Source organism: Poecile atricapillus, chromosome 20 (genome assembly GCF_030490865.1).
Source record: "Poecile atricapillus isolate bPoeAtr1 chromosome 20, bPoeAtr1.hap1, whole genome shotgun sequence".
NCBI lineage: Eukaryota > Metazoa > Chordata > Aves > Passeriformes > Paridae > Poecile > Poecile atricapillus.
In genome coordinates this window covers 9,991,321-10,007,696 of record NC_081268.1, presented here as the reverse complement: position 1 = coordinate 10,007,696, position 16,376 = coordinate 9,991,321, and the positions used below count along the sequence as shown (strand labels likewise).

General features: G+C 51.1%; 1 protein-coding gene across 2 annotated transcripts in view; it reads left to right on the top strand.

The window, feature by feature from the left end:
- PNPLA7 (patatin like phospholipase domain containing 7) overlaps window positions 1–16,071 on the top strand; it is a 100,840-nt gene extending 84,769 nt beyond the window's left edge. For both annotated transcript variants that reach the window (XM_058853469.1, XM_058853468.1), the window contains exons 29-35: window positions 1,272–1,388; window positions 3,112–3,260; window positions 4,453–4,605; window positions 6,565–6,672; window positions 10,510–10,594; window positions 14,218–14,321; window positions 15,286–16,071. In XM_058853469.1, the coding sequence (XP_058709452.1) occupies window positions 1,272–1,388; window positions 3,112–3,260; window positions 4,453–4,605; window positions 6,565–6,672; window positions 10,510–10,594; window positions 14,218–14,321; window positions 15,286–15,366 (797 nt within the window). In that variant the 3' untranslated portion in view covers window positions 15,367–16,071. The remainder of the gene's footprint in view (window positions 1–1,271; window positions 1,389–3,111; window positions 3,261–4,452; window positions 4,606–6,564; window positions 6,673–10,509; window positions 10,595–14,217; window positions 14,322–15,285) is intronic.
- The last annotated feature ends 305 nt before the right edge of the window (window positions 16,072–16,376 follow it).

Here is a 16,376-nt window from a genome sequence, read left to right as displayed (position 1 = left end):
GGGGGGTTATGGAGCTGCTGAAGGATTCTGGGCTTTAATCAGGGTAGCTAAAACAAGCAGAAAAAGGATTAACCCATCTCAGAGGTTTTGTATTCCCATTCCACAGCAGGTTAAGCCAGTTGAGGTCAGGAAACTCACTCCAGCCAGCTGCTTGTCCCCGTGGAAGTTTAATGCAAGGATAGGAATCAGCTGGAGAACAGTTACGGTTGTCTCCACTGAATGGAGATAAATTAAGTTCCCAGCTGCTGCCATTTCCCATCTTGGTTTGGTCTGTGAGGTGTAACACACGTCAGCAGTTTCCTTGAGTGGAAGTTCCACTAAAACTATTAATAATAATCCCCAAATGTGCCAGTATTAACCTGTGCTAACAGCAGGAGTGCTGGGGTTGTAATTAGAAACAGAGCTGTTATCTGTTTTAAAAAGAAAACACACAAAAAAAATCAATTCCCAGGGAATTTACTGGGAAGAGTTGCTGTTGGAAGCACCAGGCAGTTAATTACTGATCAGTGAGTTAACACTGCAAAGGCTCACTTATTCCTGATATTTTAAAGATTCACTTCTCAGACAAGCCTCTTGGCCTGTGGAAATGCTGTGTCTTCTCAATTTGGTTGATGCAAATGTAAAGAGAAGAATCAGTGGATAAGAGCCTTAAAGCAGAATGTTTTACAGGAAACACGGCCAATCAATTTCTACTTGACTAAACTTTGTTTCTAACAGCTTAAAGGATTATAACTGTTCCTTACAGCACCAACAGAAGTGGCCCAAGAGAAGATAATGATCCCCACCAGGCATTTGCAGTGGTTTCACAAGAGAAAACATTTGCTTGTTGCAGAGGAGGGAAAATAGAATTTTGGGGGGTTCTACAGCTTTTGTTTTTCAGGTTCAGGTCCTACTAAAAGTCAGGGGTTTGTGGATCTCTGTAGAACACAGTGACTTCAGCTGCACTTGTTCAGTCAATCCCTCTGTCCTCAGGAGAAACCTTTTCCTTCCCTCCTGGTGCTCCCTGCAGTAGGAACATGCTGAGATCTCTCAGAATTCAGTAAATCTGAGGAATGGGCTCAAACCCCTGCGTTCTGGGGCTTTTGCCTGATGCCTGCATCATCTTTGTTTTATCCTAGCCAGCATTACAATAGAAAAAAATAACAAACTGCTTTAATAACTTCCTTCTGAGGAAAGCCTCCATCTCTTGATTATCTTAATGAGTGCAGCAGCCTCCCCCCTGCGTGGCAGTAATTAAGGCTGGGTGATTAACGCTGCTGCCCTCCCCGCAGGCTCGCTGTGGCGCTACGTCCGTGCCAGCATGTCCCTCTCGGGGTACATGCCTCCCCTCTGTGACCCCAAGGATGGCCATCTCCTCATGGATGGGGGCTACATCAACAACCTGCCAGGTAGGAGCATGGATTGTGCTGGGAGAAATTCCCAGAACTGGCCAGCAAACAGCCTGCAAGCTTCGGGCCTCGTGTTTTTTTTCCCTAAAGCACAGAGAAATGTCACCTTTAACCTCGTGATGGTTACCTGGAGTCCTTGCTTGCAGTTTCCTGGGTGTTCCCTTTATTTTGGCTTTATTATTTATTTATTATTTATTTTTATTATTATTCATTTTGGCTTTATTTTGGTTTTTTATGATAGCCAAATCCTGAACATACAACTCCCAGCTAAGTCTGAATTATTTCAGTGCTTGCTGAAGGGAGGGAGGAGGAATCAAACCACAGACATACAATCTACCTTGGAGTTTCTCTTCAATCAGTTAATTAAGAAATAATTCTGGGAGAGCAGCAGGATTTGCTGCTCAGGCTGCTGTCAGCTGGGAATCTTGGGGCCATGGAAGGAGGGATATGGGGTGTGGGATGAGGTCTGAGCCCCCAGCAGGGTCCAGGGGTGTGAACTGGCCGTGTTTGGGATGGGTTTTGTGTCAAGACTCCACCTGAGCAACCCGAGTCATTTCCATCTTCCTGTCACACCCTGACTGTGTTTTTCCATCAGGGCTTTATTTACCTAAAACTCAGAAACAGAAATAGCACAAAATAGATCTCCCACATCAGTATCTGGCATTCTCTGTGCTTGTAATTGTGATTGCAAACCAAAGCACCTCTTGCATCTCCACAGCTGGAGAGGGCAAAGAGCAGACCCAGGTGACACTGGGTGGGAAACACAATAGACTGAACGAGCCCAGGAATATAAATCCAAGTTACAGAACAGATCTGATTTAAAGAAGTGTCTAAATTAAGCCTCTAAATTGGCTCTTCAGAGCTGTGGTTTTCCTACGCAAAACTATTCTGGAAACTGCAACTATCTTGGACTCTGGGGGTGTGAAAGAAATATAAATTCATTCTGTGAGGTTCATGTCCTTCTCTTCCCTCCCTTGGCGCTTCCCTAAATCCTCACCCGTATCCAAAGACTGCAGCTCGTCCTTTTACTGACCTTGAAGTAGGAAGTGTTGCCTCATTTCTCTCCCACTTTCAGATGTGATTCTTTCTCTTGGATCCCAGAGCTGTTCTCAGGCTGCCATCCAGCCTCTCCTCGCTGGCAGCTCCTGTCCTGCTCCTGCCATTGTCACCTTCTCCCTGCTGCCTCCTCTCTCTAAGGCACTGCCACTTGTTCTCTCTGCAGGTCCCTCAGGTCTTCTTTTGGAATCAATGTGGGTTTGATGAGCACTGTCCCATTGTACCCAGCGTGGTGTCACTGCCCTGGTGCTGTGTCCCCTGTCCCCTGCTGCCTCACAGGGTCCTGGGGACCTCAGGGAGGGTCAGGTCACCCCACTGATCTGAGGCAAAACATCCCCTGTCAGTGATGTCCCCCAGCAGTGGGACTCACCCTGGGGTCCCTCCCTCCCCATGGAGCCTTCCTGAGCAGGAATGGGCAGAGCTGCTGCAGAGCTCAAATGGAATCACAGAATTATTTAGGCTCGAGATCCCTCTGAGTCCAACCATTCCCAGCAGTCTCCCATGTCCCCAAGTGTCACATCCCCTGCAGGGGTGGCCGCTGATGGTCACTCCTGTCCACAGCTCCTCGAGTCCCACCCCACCTGGAGGCACACACACACGAGCCAGGGAGATCTGTACCTGCAGCTGGGAGGGCACAGGGGCTCTGACACCTCCTGTCCTGTCCCAGCTGACGTGGCCAGGTCCATGGGGGCCAAGGTGGTGATCGCCATCGACGTGGGCAGCCGGGACGAGACCGACCTCACCAACTACGGCGACTGCCTGTCGGGCTGGTGGCTGCTCTGGAAGAGGTGGAACCCCCTGGCTGAGAAAGTCAAGGTACTGGGGCCCACACTGGAGTGGCAGCTGCTTTTCCAGAGCTGTGGGAAGATTCCCTCTGTTACTCAGGAGCAAGTCTGTGCCACATTTGTTGTTTTGCTGGGTTTGGGCTCTTGTTCAGAGAACTGGGCAGTGCCCTCACAGCACAGGGATGTGGGAAGGGGCTGGCAGAATTCTTAGAGCAAGGAAACCTTTTTGTGGAGCTGCATGCATTCTGATAAAGTCAGAATTTATTAATTTTACCCATAAAATTAATAAATCTGTCCAGTTCACTTTCTATCCTGTATGTCTCTGAACTGCTGATTTAGGGAGATTTTAGCACTTGGCAGTAATTAAGTACAATGATAAACACGGGTCTGCAGAGCATGGTTTTATTATCATTATTTTCCTTTTGTTGCATGTGGTTAGGCCAACTCTAATTCCTAAATTACCTGGCTCTGCAGCTGTCCCCCAAGTGAATATTGATCTTAATTCTTCCCTCCCAATTGCATTCCCAGTTGGAATTGGTCTCATTAGTCCCCAGAGAAATATTCCAGCTGCCTGAATGGCACCCATGGAAACCTGGAATTCCTTCTGAACACCACAAAAACCATTTTTTTTTTACTGGTAGTGGTGAAACAGTGGCCAAACGGGGGTGGTGGAGTTTCCATCTGTGGAGATGTGGAAACTCAGCTGGTCATGGACCAGCTTCCCCAGCTGACCCTGCCTGGGCAGGAGGGATGGGCTGGATGATCTCAAGGGCTCCCTGTCTACCTCAGCCATTCTGCAGAATCTCTGCCCTGGCACTGGACAGATCAGAGAACAGTGGAATTACTGACTGGCTTGGGTTGGAAGGGACCTTAAAGCTCATTCAGTTCCACCCCAAGGCTCCAAGCCCTGTCCAGCCTGGCCTTGAGCACTTGCAGGGATGGAGCATCACTGATTTCTGCCTTGAAGGATCACTGTGCCCCTCAGCACAGATAACATAAATATTTCACCATATCCTGGCATGAAAGTCTTGGTTCCAGTTTGTTGGAAGGCAATTCCCTTTCTGGTGCTGATCATGGACTCTGATCCCCGCCCACGCTGGGACACGGCCGGAGGTGCCAGGGCATCACCAGGTGTGCCAGCTCACCTCTCCCCCGTGGGGAACACCCAGAGCACTCTGAAATGCACTTGGAGGAGCTGATTTTGTGGCTGGTGTGCCGGGCAGGTGCTGAACATGGCCGAGATCCAGACGCGCCTGGCCTACGTGTGCTGCGTGCGGCAGCTGGAGATGGTGAAGAACAGCGACTACTGCGAGTACATCCGGCCCCCCATCGACCGCTACGGCACCCTGGACTTCGGCAAGTTCGATGAGATCTGTGTAAGTGCCTTCCCCGGGCCCCCAGCACCTCTCCTCACAGCTCTGCTGCTGCTAATTAGTGCTGGAGCGGCGCAGAGTGAATAATTGACACTCAATAATGCTGTGGAATGAGATCCCGGCTGGGAGATTGGATTAGCAGCAGGAATTGAGTTAGTAATCTTGATTATATAATGACCTGTGAAGGGATGGGTTCCCTGTTTGGTGGCAGTTCCTGCTCAGCTGCTGGGTGAGAGCTCGTGGGTGTCTGAGCTGCCCTGGGCAGCTGGGGCTTGGCATTGGTGTGGGCTGGGGTTTGTCCTCACATTCCCCTCATCCTGGAGGTTGCTGTAGCACGGAAGGTTTGCAGAAGTCTGTCAGCGAGGCCTGGAGATGGAGGAAAACATGAAAATACCTGAATCTGTTAATGTTTGAACACTGCTATGAATAAAACATCATCCACAATTCCTCTGCACCCCTTAGAGGGTCAGGGAATGGCTCCAGTGTCAGGGTGTTGGAAGAGTGATGCTGCCAGGTCACATCACTGGCATTGGGATGTGTTTGTGTCAGAACCCAGCATGGGCACAGCTGGCTCCAGGGAATTGTTCTGGTGACACAATCCAACATTCACAGCAGAAATGTCCCTGCCCAGGCAGGGCAGCAAAAGCAATTCTGGCTCAGTGTCTCCTGTCAAGAAAGTGATTGCACTGTCTCCTTCCATTCTTTGCCTGTTTTAGTCAGGCATTTTCCATGTCCAGATATTCCTGCAGAGCTCTGCTCCCCTCCCAGCATGGAAAGCCACCACTCCTTGAAGTCAGTCTCCATGACAGTTTATTGAGAAGCTGTGATGAGTGATGTCTCTGCTCCTGGCTGAACAAACACTGCCCAGCCCAGGAGCACAGTGCAGCCCTGCAGCCTCACCTGAGAGATTCCTTACCACACACAGCAGCTATTCCAGGCCACCAGCTGATTTCCCCACTGTGAATGTTCTCTCTGGGATATCTGGTGCCTCTTGGCTCCTGGGCAAACTCTGCTGTCTGCCTGTGGATCTAGGAGTGATAAATAATTCTTGGTTCTTTGCCAGCTGGAGAGTCCTGGCTGATTTGAAAACCTTGACAGGCAGGTGTGGTTGTTGATCACAGGAACAGATCGTGAGCTGTCACATCCCTGCTCCCTTCTAATGTGCTGCTGTTAAAGAGATGTAAAGGCACCAGGCAAATTTTGTCAGTGCAATAAAACCTGAGAGAAGGGCAGTTCCTCAGAAGTGTCACTGTCTGTGGGCAGGTTCTTGGCACGAGACACTGCAGGGATGGAGGGGCAGCACCTCCTGGATCCTCATTCCCTGCAGCACAGCTCAGTAACTTCTGTCCACAAGGACAGTTTTAGACTGTGCTGGCCTCAAAGGGAAAGACAATCCAGGCATTCCTTTATCCTTAGGTGCTGGGAAATAGTGGGGAGAGATCATTTCAGCTCTGTGCCTGGATTTTACAGGAAATAGAAATGGGCACCAGCATTTTCCAAGGAGCTGAAGGATCTTCATGTCAAACCCCTCTGGTGTGCAGCCCTGGAGCAGTGGAGGCTGTGGGTCACTTCCTGAAGCTCAGCTCCTTGTGGTTATTTTGGGTCAGCCTGACAGTGGCAGAGCTGTCAGCTCCTTTTTGTGCCCTTCATCACCCCACCCTGGGCTGGGACAGATTGAGAAGTGAATTCCCGTGTCTCCCGTGCTCTGAACCCTCATCCAAAATCTGCAGGAAAGACAGCACCAGAGGTTTAGTGCTGCTGCCAGAACCAGGGCTGGAGATGGGATCCAGGGCTCTCAAAATCTGTTGGTCTGTCCTTCCCATTTGATTTTTCAACATAATTTCTACTGTGTTCTGAGAAAAAGAGTAAAACTCTGAGTGATGGGTCTGTTTTTCCCAGTTGTTTTCATGCTAATAGCAGTTATTAATTAGTATTTTTCCTCCTGATTATTTTTTTTTCCAGGAAGTGGGATACCAGCATGGAAAAACCGTATTTAATGTGTGGTGCAGGAGTGGAGTCCTTGACAAGATGCTGAAGGACAGACAAGAGACCTGCAAATCCAAAACTGATGTAAGTGCTTGGGGAAATGCTGCTGGAGCTGCTCAGGGCTGGGACAGGGGACAGTGACTGCCCTGAGGTTGGTTCCAGTGCTCTGCATTTCTTGGCAGGGAAGTTCCACTTGGTTTTAAGCAACAATTAGCACCTTTTTGAGGAATTTGGATAATATATTATAATATAAGGGCTCACTGTCCTTCCTGTCCTTTGAATGCCTCTGATTTGAAACCCAAGTGATTCAAAGGCTTCATGTTTTACTCAGTAGCTCTTTTTTATCATCTTTTAGAGAGAGGGGAATGAGCAGTGATTTTTTAAGGGATGGCCAGAATGAATCATAACTCTCATGAGCCTCACAGAGGGAAGTCAAATGAGGTGAGAGATGACACTGAGGATTTGCAGCTCTCCAGGGGTGGGTGGCAGGGCACTTCAGCTCAGAGATGGGGAGAGGATGGATGGCAGGATGGACACTGGCCCAGGGATGAGGGGTGGATGATTCCACAGCTGAGCCAGGTGCCCTCAGTGTCAGCAGAGGCTGTGAGTCACTGAGGGGTGGAAATGGCTCTGCTGGGAGGAGGTGAAGGTCACCCTCAGCTCCAGGGGGACTGCTCAGCACCAGATGGATCTGCCCACACTGCCTGGCAGGGCCAGAGGGGCTCAGGAAGGAGCACACAGGGACTGAGCCGTGGAGATCCATTAACCAGGAGCCCCCAGACTCCTGAGCCTGGGATTTCTCTCTGGGAGCACACCTGGATGAGGAGGTGCTTCAGTGTGACTGCAGATGGGTCCTCAATCCTCCTCTGGCACCTCCTGATCAGACAAGAGGGGCTGGGGTTCAGGTTTTGTGTTAAAAGTCATAAGGAGAAGTCAAGACAGAGAAAACTGTCTCAGAATTGGCTGTGTCCTACTTCAGCCTCACTTTTATCACAGCCAGTAAAAAGTCTCAAACATTTTCACTTCTGTAGCAGACACTTCTTTTAAAGAAGACTGCTTTTTAAACTGCCCTTTTTACGGGATACAGTAATGGAGGGGAATATTTCACTTGACTCATGCAGCATGATGGACATTTCTCACATCTGCCCTGGGTTCTGTGGCACTTCAGTGCCCTGGAGAGCAAAAGTGTCACATCCTCGATGTGACACAGCCTGGCCCTGCACTCACTGGATAATGAGGCACCAAGTGCTGATTGCTGAGGTGCCACAGCATGGAAATAACGGGGTTGGGAGAGTGACTCACCAGCCCTGCCAGGTTATGGAGCAGGAGCCACGGGCTCTGTGCATCCCTGGTGCTCCCAAGGACCGTGGCATCATCTGCTCATCCTCCAAAAACTCTAGAGCCCTCTGAAACCCAAGATTTTTGCATCTGACTTCTGTTGCAGGAGATTTATTTCTGTGAAGTTACAACTGTTGCAGCTCTCAGTGGGGTATTTTTCTTGCTTTTCTTAGTCCATTAGAGTCACTTAAGTCCTTTAGCTGCGTTATCTTCCAGGCAGAGCAGCTGATATTTTTAACTTGCCTTTCATTAGCAAAGGTTTTGATGCTTTATATGTTTTAGTTCTTCATCTATTTCTGGAGTGTTCAACATCTGAGAGTTGAGTGCCATTTCTTATCATCTCGTTTCCATGTTGTGAGCATTGCAATTTTATTTAAAAATCCAGATATTTAATAATTTAGATGCTTCTCCTTTGCTTTGATCATTTAGTCCCTGTTTGTCTTGTCTCCAAAATGCAAATACTGAAGACACAAACAACAGGAACCTTACATAAACTTTACTTTGAGCAGCCCTTACTCTTCCCCAGTATGGAATGCTGCAGCACCATTAATTGGATCTACTTGGGGAAGTTCTGTCTACTGAGGTGTTATTCATAGGCAAAGCTAAATATAATCCAGCAGACTACAATAGTAACTGTCTTTCTCTGCTAATTTATTTCATGAAGATTGTGCCAAAGAGAAAACTTTCCTCCTTGGAAAGAAAAAATATCAGAGAGGTTTGAGAGTAGGTTTCAGGTGGATCTGAGACACTTCACTTTGTGTTATCTGATGGAAGGGTGGTTTTGTCCTTAAAAGTAGTGAGAGGAAGCATTTGAACATTAAACTCCTGTTTGTAAAGCACCAAACAAGAGTGGGAGGACACCTGGTTCCCACGAGTGGTTTTCCAGTCCTGGTGCTGAGGCTTTGGTTGCAGCTGCCTCCCCGAACAGGCTGGCCTGGGGGTCAGCTGGGGCACAGAAGCTGCTGAGGGTGCAGTCACACTTCATTCCCATCCATCCTCACCACAGGAGCTGCTGATGGTTTTCCTGGGGCACCTTTTGGTGCTGGGCCCTGCGGGATTTTGTTCAGCTGCTCATGCAGAGTCCTGGACTCCATCCCATCCAAAGTTGTCCCTGCCTGGCACTTGTCTGCCCGAGTGCTCTGTGCAGCCACCTCATCCTCATGGATTTTGGAGTCCAGGGATGGCCTAGGAGGTGGCCAGAGGGTGCATGTGTCCCTCACTGAGTCGTGTGGCACGGACTGGAGCTGTCAAGGAGCTTTTCTTCCCTGTCCTGGGAAAGAGCTTTCTGCAAATGCTGCACTGGGAACGTTCAGGTTGGATGTTCAAAGTGAGCCTGGGCTGACTCATCCTTTCCAGCAGTTCCTTAACAGTCACAATGAGCTTCCCAACTTCTTTATATTTTAAGGTGTGTGTCCTGAGCTACTGCTGTTCCATTTCATACAGGAACCTCTTCATTCCCTCCAGGCTTTTCTCTGCCCCCGTTGCTTGTCCTGGATCTGCTCTGTGCTGTGGCTGTTCTAAATTACATCAAAATCAGCTACAGATGAAAGGTCAACTGAGAGCACTTTGCTGCAGCAGCAATGGGCTGCTGCTGTGACCCCACAGGGGTTGTGTGATTCACAGAAGAGCAAAGGATTGTTCATAAAACCCCGTGTTAGGAAGCTGCCCTGGCTGGGAGCACAGGGGCAGGTCTGGGTGTTTGGGAAGACAATTTCCACAGCAATTCCTGGCAGCCCAGTTCCCTCTGCCAGCTCTCCCCTATCCCTTTCCTCTGGGTTGTTACTGTGTTCATTAAACTCACTGGGTTTAAAAAAGGATGAGAGGTGTTTGGGTTACCTGGTTACCTTGTGCCCAGCCCCAAAGAGGGAGGTGGGGCTGCAGGAAGCCCAAGAGGGCTCTTAAAAGCCAAAGTTGGGTTTTCCTAGAGGAGAGACTGGAGCAAGAACTTCTCAAAATAGAGAACAGTCAGCTTGGGTGAGACAGAGTGAAAATAGCAAGGGTTTACTGGAGAGAGGAGTTGTGGTGGGAGATGTCTCTGCAGGTTCTTGCTCACTGCAGCAGCTCTGGGGCTTTCAGGGGTCCCCAGGGGTCCTGGTCACCCCAGTGGCCACCTGTCCCTGCTGGCATCACTCCAGCTGAGGGATGTGTGTCCCACCTGCTCACCTTCTCCCAAGGGAAAGCAGAAGCTCCCTGGGGGCTGCACCTCCCTCTTAGAAAGGGACCCTGATGGAGAAAAACACGTGGAGTGAGCTCTGTCCATGCCGGGGCCCAGCCCCTCCTGTGCTTCTCTCTGGGGTCTTTTCCACAGTTTGCTAAATTTTTAATAAGGCTTCTTGTTGTGTGGGTGGAGTAAGAGCCATTAAGAGCATGTCCCACTGTTGGGAATCCCATCTCTGCACCAGACCTGCATCAGGAGAGCTGTTTTGAGAATTTCTCACTGATGAGTAATGGTTTTTGAGGGGGCAGCTGTGGAGAATTTGTGCGTCTGGAGCTTTGTTCAATATCATTTTTATACAGTCTTGACTTGTTTGGATTTTCTGTGTGTATTTGCTGACAAACCTTGAACTTCTCCCTGTGTTCCAGAACGTGACCTGTCCCACCACCTCCTTCACAGACCTGGCAGAGATCGTGTCCCGCATCGAGCCCGTCAAGGCTCCGGTGGCAGACGGTGAGCGGGGCTGGGGAGGGTGGGAGGAGGGAGAGCTCCTGCTCTGGCTGCCAGCTCTGCCAGCCTGGGCATTCCCTGCTCCCCTCAGAGCCCAGACCCTCTGTGTCCCCCTCCTGTCACCTCTCAGTGGTGTGTGTGCTCCCAGGTAATCCCTGCTCAGCTCTCATCTGAGGGAAACAACCTCAGCTTCATCCCCTCCCCGTGCCCTTCTGCTGGCTCCATCCTCAGCCAGTGTTGGGCTGGGAGGAGGCTGAGCTAAAGCCCTGCCCCAAGGATGTTTTCCCTGCTGTTGTGAGTAGGATCAGGAGTGACTCACTGGCTCCACTGCTTTTTGTGTGCTCCTGTTGTGGGAGCAGCAGTGAACGGATGAGGAGCAGGTACCAGCTCCTGCATGGTGACACAAAGGTGCTCTGTGCTCAGCTCCCTGTTTATGGAGCTCCCAGATCCAAAAGGATCAGAGCCTTGCAGGCCTGAAACCCCTGAGTGTGTCACCAGGGCTGGAGCTCTTTCTAAACAGTCTCTTCCCCTCCTCCTGATTCTTGTTCCTGCAGAGGGAAAGCTAAAGTTAGCAGTGCTCCCATCTGTGACTGTTTGTAGAGATGTCCCTGTGGTAATTTGAAATGCTAATTACAATCATATGCCTTATGAAGAAAATATTAATCAAATGTGGTTGAAGCAGCCATTGTGAATAAGAGTGAAGAGTTCATGGTATGTGGTTATTTAAGGCTCAGGCACTGAGACTTGCTGAGATTTAACCAGAGCACTGGGACAGATCCTCCTCCTTTATGTAGTTCCTGATTATTCCCCATCAGGCTCCTGCTTTCTGCTGAGCGAGGCCGTGGAGGGGAGTGTGGCAAATGGATGTGGCACATCCTGGGCAGAGGAGGGGGTTCAGGGGCTGCTGTCAGTGGGATGGGATGGGCAGGGGGCCACGTGTTCCTCCCTTGGCTGTGGGGTCTGGAGGAGGGGGAGGCAGCAGGGTCACACACACAGACACAGAGCTCCCAAGGATCCTTTGTGTTCCTGCCCTGGGTGGCTCCGAGTGGCTGCAGGGACCCTGCCCATGTCTGGGTGGCAGTGACAGCAGTGACATTCCTTGGTGGCCTCTGTGCATGATCCAGGGATGATCCCTGCTCCAGAATCCCCAGCTGTGATTTGGATTCACAGAGCTGGCCGTGGCCAGGGGAGCAGAGGTGCCACTCTCCAGGGGTGTCTCTGTCACATCCCTGCTCAGGCTCCCCCCTGGAGGAGCCCACATCAAGCCCTTGTAGCAGTGGGCATTTGCATGAGAGGATTTGTGGAAGAGAAATGTTAATGGTGTTGCCAGATGCCTGGGTTTGCCATTGGTGTGAAGCAGGAGACATCCCAGCACCTCTCAAGGGACACAATTAGCATTAGCACAATTAACACCTCTGCATCTTCGCTTTTCTGAAGCAGCATTAACGCAGCTGAGGCTGTGCTGAGCTTCCAGTGCCTGATTCAGCCTGAGGCGTGGCAGTGGCACTGCAGGAGCCCCTCCAGCCACACCACAGCTGTCTCCAGAGCAAAGAGCCACCAGCAGCTGCAGGAGCACGGGGTGCTCTGGCTGGGGAATCCCTGCAGGAAATGCGCTCACCCTGCTCAGGGCAGGCTTGGGAACCTTTCCATGGTGGAATCTCCTCTTGGCTGGCTGGATTTCAGGCTGTGCCCTTTGGGTGGCGGGGAGTTGAACAGAGACTTTTGGTGCTTCTGGGAGGTTCTGTAGTGCCCAGAAAGTCACAGTGAGCCTCAGCCTTGATGGAAGGTGATGTCTGAGGACAGCAAGGCCACCTCCTGTTCTCCTTTTTCCCCTCCAACGCCCAGAGCTGCTGTGTGGAGGATGTGAGAAGGGTGGCTCTCAGTTCTGTGTCTGTAGAAAGACCTGAATGCTGAATAGTGCTGGGAAAATCAAGTTTGGTCTTGATGGCAGCTGGTTTTATTGGAAGTATAAACTCCAAACTCTTGTTTGTGGTGTCTGTTGCTGTTCAGATGAGCTTCCAGTTTCTCTGGTGTATTTTATTGAAGACTATCATTAGTGTTATTAGTAAAAACTAACAGTCATTCTCTAATTCACAGTACAAAAACCCCACTAAAATAATAAAAGAAAATAAAAATACCAAATGTCTTTCATTCCAATGTTCTAGCAGTTGGTTGTAGTTATGTGCTAGAAGAAAAGGCTGTGGAACAGACTGTGCTGTTGTCTTCAGCGTGGAGCAGATGCTAATGACAGCTCCCAGGAGAAATACTTATTCAAAGATCTGGTTTAAACAGGAGCCCCTCTCTTCAGCAGTGGGCTACACCCCAGGAATTGCTTCAGAGCACACTGGAATTTACTCAGGAAAGGGGCAGAAGAGCTGGTGTCACACAAATGTGATTTTAATGGTAACAATAAAATGTCATTTTCACACATCCTGAAGATCTGGTGCCAGCAGAGGAAGGTGCTGCCTGCCACAGGCTCTGCCTTGCTGTCCTCGTGCCCTGGTGTCTGGAGTGGCTGGGACAGGCTCTGCAGGGGCTGCTGCTGCCCTGGGGTGAGCTGGGAGCATCCATGGCCCTCCCAGCCCAGCACATCCTGGAGCTGCTGTGGGGAGTCAGCCCTGGCTACAGGTGGAGTCATTAAAGTGTTTGAGTTGGGAGGAGCCTTAAAGCTCATCCACTTCCATCCCTGCCATGGGCACCTCCCACCATCCCAGGCTGCTCCCAGCCCTGTCCAGCCTGGCCTTGGGCACTGCCAGGGATCCAGGGGCAGCCCCAGCTGCTCTGGGCACCCTGTGCCAGGCACTGCCCACCCTGCCAGGGAACAATTCCTGCCCAATCTCCCATCCAGCCCTGCCTTCCTTAAGGCCATTTCTTCTTGTCCTGTTCCTCCAGGCCCTTGTGAGGTTCTGCTCCTGCTGTGTTGGCTCTGCGCTGATGTGTCTTCATTCCATGGGAACAGGCTGGGACTGGGGCCTTCCTTGCATGTCCTGCTGCTGTGCACAACCCTTGAGACTCCCTAAATTATGTTAATCTGCTGGATTACTGGAGAAAGCAAGAGATTGTCCCTTGCAGAGAGGAAGGGAATGTAAATGTCACCATCCCCTGTGGAACAGAGATTGTGAGACGCTCACTTATCAGCTCCACAGCAGGCAGAGCTCACCCTAAGCCTGGGATCCTGTTCCCAGAGTCTGACTGCTGTGTCCAGGGGAGTTTGGACTGGCAGCTCAGAGGCTCCTGAAGGTGTCCCACAGGTCTGGTTGGGCTGAGAGGTGGAAAACAGCTGTGCTGTGAAGGGCATTCCCCAGGGAGCATCCCCCCAAAACCAGGGCCTGTCCCTCGAGCTGGGAACCAGCACCCAGCAGGACCTGGACAGTTGGACAGGGCTGCTGTGCTGTGGTTCCTTGGATTCTTGAAGGGCTCCAGGACACACACTGACAGAGAAGACATGGTTTATTTTTATGTGCTGGGGAGCTGAGATCTGTGTGTGAGCAGTCCCAGCTCGCTGAGCTGCAGAGAGCTGCTGGCATTGTCCTGCCCCTGCTGACAGTGGCAATCATTCCTCTCCGAGTTTCCTCTGCCTCCCTGCCTGCCAGTGAAACCCTGTGCTTTGTCTCTTCTCTCTTCAGATGAGTCAGACTACCAGACTGAGTACGAGGAAGAAGTTCTGGACAACCAGAAGGATGATTATCTCGATTTCATAAGCAACCAGGCTGAGGAAGACTCTGACTCGGTAGGAACTGTGCTGGAACAGGCAGTGGCTGGTCATTGAGTCCTGGATGAATGAGTGGTGTGAGGTGGATGTGTTGGGAAAGATGCTGAGAGAAGTATCTGGGAGGGACTGGCTGAGGAGGACTGTGCAGAATTGCTTTGTGTTAGCACAGACACTGAATGGCACATGCTCACCCTCCTCAGGTCACTCCTGGGCACAGTTAAATCCTGGTCCTGCAGCTCTCTGGGTTTGCTCCTGGGTGGATCAGGGCTGGAGAGGCTGAGGGAGCTGCTTCCTCCAGCTTGGAGGAGAGGAGCTGAGGGGAGGATCCACCAGCTGCCTGAGTGGGGAGAAGGTGGTTATGGAGAAGGTGGTGGTTATGGAGAAGATGCCCAGCAAAAAGCCAGGAGGGGACAGGCACAATTTGTGCTGAAGGAAACCCTCCCTGGGGCCAGTGGGAAATGCTGCCCTGTGCACACGGCTGGCACCACCCTGGGCTGTGCAGGGAGAGGTGCAAACTCCACCTTTGTAGATACTTGAAAGGCAAAGCCCTGAAGAACCAGCTCCAGCACCTGAGTCAGCCCTGCTTGGAGCAAATGACCGGATTTACCTTCCAGAGGTCCCTTCCAAGCACAGGGGTTGGTTCTGTGCAGGCCCCCCAAGGTGAGTGTGCACTGTGAGACCAGGTGTGACCCCCAAGCTGAGCAGCACAGCTCACACAGGTCACATCCCTGCTGCTCTGAGTGCAGCAGGGTTTGAAAGGTGCCTGCTGTGTTAGTCATGAGCAGTTCCTCAGTGGGAGCACGAGGATGGGTTGGGAAGGGCCCATGTGAGGGTATCAGTGTTTTGAGAGAGGAGCTGGAGCGATGGGGGTTCTGTTTGCTGGGCTTACCCGAGCTGGTGGGAAGGGAGGTGAAGAGGACAGGTTTTATCCAGCTCAGAGAGTACACTGAAGGATCACTTTGTGCTTCCTTTTCTCGTGCAGGATGAAGAGATGCAGCTGAGGAAGCGCAGGAATGTGCCCAGCAGGGAGGGCCAGGCAAGCAGCACAGGAGAGCCGGGATAGAGCTCGGGAGAGGCCAAGCTGCCAGCTGGGAGCCACAGCCCATCCTACTGACAGAGCAGCCCTATTTATTTATTTAATACTTCACCAAACCAAAACAACAGCCAGATGAATGAATGAATGTTCATCCTTCTCCAGCCAGGGCTGGGCACTCGGCACCGAGCACAACCTGCCCGAGTCCCTTTGGAGCTCTGGGGAGGGGGGGCTGCCGTGGTCTCTGCTCCTTCCTACAGGTGCCAGGAGCAGCAGTTATTGATCACAGACTGGCAGAGGGGAAATGTGCAGTTCAAAGCTGCCTGGGTTTTTGCTGCTGTGTTTTTAGCCGCTGTTTTTACTGCCAAGGCCCAAAGAACGTCGGGGCCCTCCCCCTGCGAGGTGCTGGGAAGGCTCCGAGCAGCAGCACTGGAGAGAGGGAGGGGTTTGTGGGTTGCAGCGTTGCTTTCTTTTCATACAAATCAGGTAACTGTGTAATTAACTCCTCAGTGACTTCCAACCATGGTGAGGAATGCTCTGACAGGAGCAAATCTGAATGTATTTCATGTGAAATCTAAACCTAAGAAATCATTGTGAAGGGTGGCCGTAGAGCCTGGATCCTCGAGGCATCAGCAGGACATTTACTGAAGGATCAAGGAGCTGACACTTGCTGGGCAGCTCTGGAAACACCACTTGGCTGTACTTGCCCTGTTGAAATAAAGTTATTTTGCTGGATTGAAATGTCTTTTTCTTTGCATCAGGTCCTACAAAGAGAAAAGTTGTCAACAACTAAGAGCCTAACTTGCCTCTGCTTATGTCAGGCTTGCAGAGGAAGACACGCGGTTTCCAGCTGCTCACCCCAGCAGGAATCACTGTCAGACCCTGGGAAGAAACCCCCAGTGCTCTGTCCCCAGGGCTGGAGCTGTTGCTGGCAGTTGGATCCTGTTGCTGTGGAGGAGGGAGGATGTTTGGGGTTGTCCTCACCAAGAGCTGGTGGCAGTGGCACTCCTGTCCCCAGGGCAGTACCCTGGGGCTCAGTG